The sequence below is a fragment of the Carassius carassius genome, unplaced genomic scaffold (genome assembly GCF_963082965.1).
Source record: "Carassius carassius unplaced genomic scaffold, fCarCar2.1 SCAFFOLD_192, whole genome shotgun sequence".
Taxonomy (NCBI): Eukaryota; Metazoa; Chordata; class Actinopteri; order Cypriniformes; family Cyprinidae; genus Carassius; species Carassius carassius.
In genome coordinates, this window is record NW_026775154.1 from 1 (window position 1) to 2,500 (window position 2,500).

Below are 2,500 nucleotides of genomic sequence, written 5' to 3' on the forward strand. Positions count from 1 at the left end.
CTCTGTGTGTGTCTGTGTGTGTGTGTCTCTCTGTGTGTGTCTCTCTGTGTGTGTGTGTGTCTGTCTCTGTGTGTGTCTGTGTATGTGTGTCTCTCTCTGTGTGTGTCTGTGTGTGTGTCTCTCTCTGTGTGTGTCTGTGTGTGTGTGTCTCTCTGTGTGTGTGTGTGTGTGTGTGTGTATGTGTGTGTGTCTGTCTCTGTGTGTGTGTCTGTCTGTCTCTCTCTGTGTGTGTGTGTGTGTGTGTGTGTCAGTGCTGGTGAAGGGGCAGGTCACCACCAAGTATTACCGGATGCTTTCCAAACACGGCGGCTGGGTTTGGGTGCAGAGCTGCGCCACCATCGTTCACAACAGCCGTTCTTCTCGGCCGCACTGCATCGTCAGCGTCAACTATGTCCTCACGTGAGTGACCTTTCACCTCCATCAGCACGTCTGTTTGTTTCAGGGTTTCTGCAGGTTAGATGAAGGTACATTTCAGACTTTTTTTACTTTATGATTTTAATACTTTCTGCTCTGATTTAAGTTCTTTAAGACTTTAATAATTTGTGGAAGAGTAAATTAAGGCTTTTTGAGAGCCGCAGAACCCTGTTCACACAGAAGCTGCGCACACTAATGCCGTCTTGTATCTGTGTAGGGATGTGGAATATAAAGAGATGCAGTTCTCTCAGGACCAGAGCAGATCCAGACCGTCTCTCTCCTATAAGACCTCGAGCCTCGCAGCTCCTCAAGACTCACGCAAACAGCTGAAAGCCAAAGCAGCCAAAATCAAAAGCAAAGCCAAAGCGTCTCCATATCATCAGGTAAGAGCGCTCGCGTACTCACCCGAGAACCGGCAGACGAGTGTGGCTTCTGACATGTTTGTAACGTCAGGCGCTTCTGGTTTCTAGACCTCGCTGCATGCTGATAAACCAGAGAGTCCCTCGTGGAAGTCGGGTCCCTGCAGCCTGTCGTCCTGTCAGGAGCAGAGCCCCGGGTCTGAGTCCTACACACACACACAGGCCACCCCTCGCATCCTGTCCTCGCTGCCGTCACGCAGAGAAGCTCCCTGGAGCTGCGCGGGAGCAAATAAAGCTGCGGCACACCTGCAGACACCTGCATCCTGCAGCGCATACTCAGGTACCAACACACACACACACACACACACACACACAGAGGACCAGAGACACACTTCTATGACTTCAGGGGCCTTTTGTATAAACCACTTAGACTAAAAGTCTTTAAAAGCCACCAAGCACTTTTTTGCTGTGTGATGACGACGTGTGATTAAACACTATAGTCAAATTTATTTCCACATTCTAGTTAAACTATTTTGTTTTTATTTTATGTAGAATGTATTAAAAAGTAAAATTAAAAAGGTCTGTTGGAAGTTGTATTTGTTAATAAAACCCATTCTGTTCTCCCAAACATTTAAAGACCTGTTCCTTTCAACTTATTCCATACATCATCTTGACTTTGTCTTAAAAAGGTCTTCATAAACCTGCAGAACCCCTGACTGAGGACAGATTGACTTATTTTTAACAGTTTCTCCATGCAATGATTCAGCTCATTTATAAACATGGATCATGAAAAATAAATTTTTTAATCATGAATTACTTGTTTTGGTCATAAGTTAAAGGTACTGTTAGTAGTATACAAGTAGTATACAATATAATATTAGTTACTTGTGTTAATCTTCACCAAGACTCACAGCCATAACCGAGATCGACAGACTGACTTCATGTAGCTCAAACTGTAGAGTCAGAGCTGTGCTTGCAACGGCAGGGTCGTGGGTTCGACTCCCACTTCGAAACTGATCAAATGTGCACCAAGAAACCAATGGATTACCTGCATTACTAACCGGTGGTGACTCTGTCCATCAGGTTTGGTGCACGGTGGCTTCAGACCCGGCGGGGCGTTTAAAGAAGAGCCCTGTCAGAACCACAGCAGCAGAGGGCGAGAGGACGAGCGGGTCAGACGGCATCAGGATCTCCAGGGCTTCGGCCAGCAGCACAAACAGAGCAACAGGCTGTGTGCGACTAACACAGTGTACGAGGACCGGAACGCCAGACTCTCGGAGCAGAACCACACGCAGGAGAAGAGGCTGCTGGGGGCACAGAGCCCATACATCTCTCTCAACCTCCACCACGTCTGGGCCAAACACGTCCCACCAGGACCCTACGCTCACAGCCACCTAACGGACGGTTACCGGGGTGAGGAGGCGAACCCATACCTGTACCGGACCCAGAGCCAGAGCCAGAGCCATCGTGTTCCTCATTACATCAGCACGTCTGTCATCATCAGCAATGAGAGGTGACCCGCTCAGAACCACTCGTTCTACGGCTTATGCAAAACTACAGACCTTCTCTTCACACACACACACACACACACACACACACACACACACACACACACACACACACAACAAGGAGAAGGAGAGCCAGGAATATCTGTTTCTACACGATGAGCAGCGGAGACGTCTGGAGCTCAGAGGAAGGAGAGAACGCGTTTCAGTCATTCAGGGTCT

General features: G+C 48.2%; 1 protein-coding gene across 1 annotated transcript; it reads left to right on the forward strand.

Moving 5' to 3' along the window:
• Positions 1 to 188: 188 nt before the first annotated feature.
• Positions 189 to 2,376, forward strand: LOC132137481 (single-minded homolog 2-like; the record flags this gene model as incomplete). The annotated part of the gene is made up of 4 exons (XM_059547499.1): positions 189 to 399; positions 632 to 797; positions 885 to 1,188; positions 1,857 to 2,376. Coding segments are annotated over 4 exons (1,115 nt in total), but the record flags the coding sequence as incomplete, so codon positions are not given.
• Between the last annotated feature and the right edge of the window lie 124 nt (positions 2,377 to 2,500).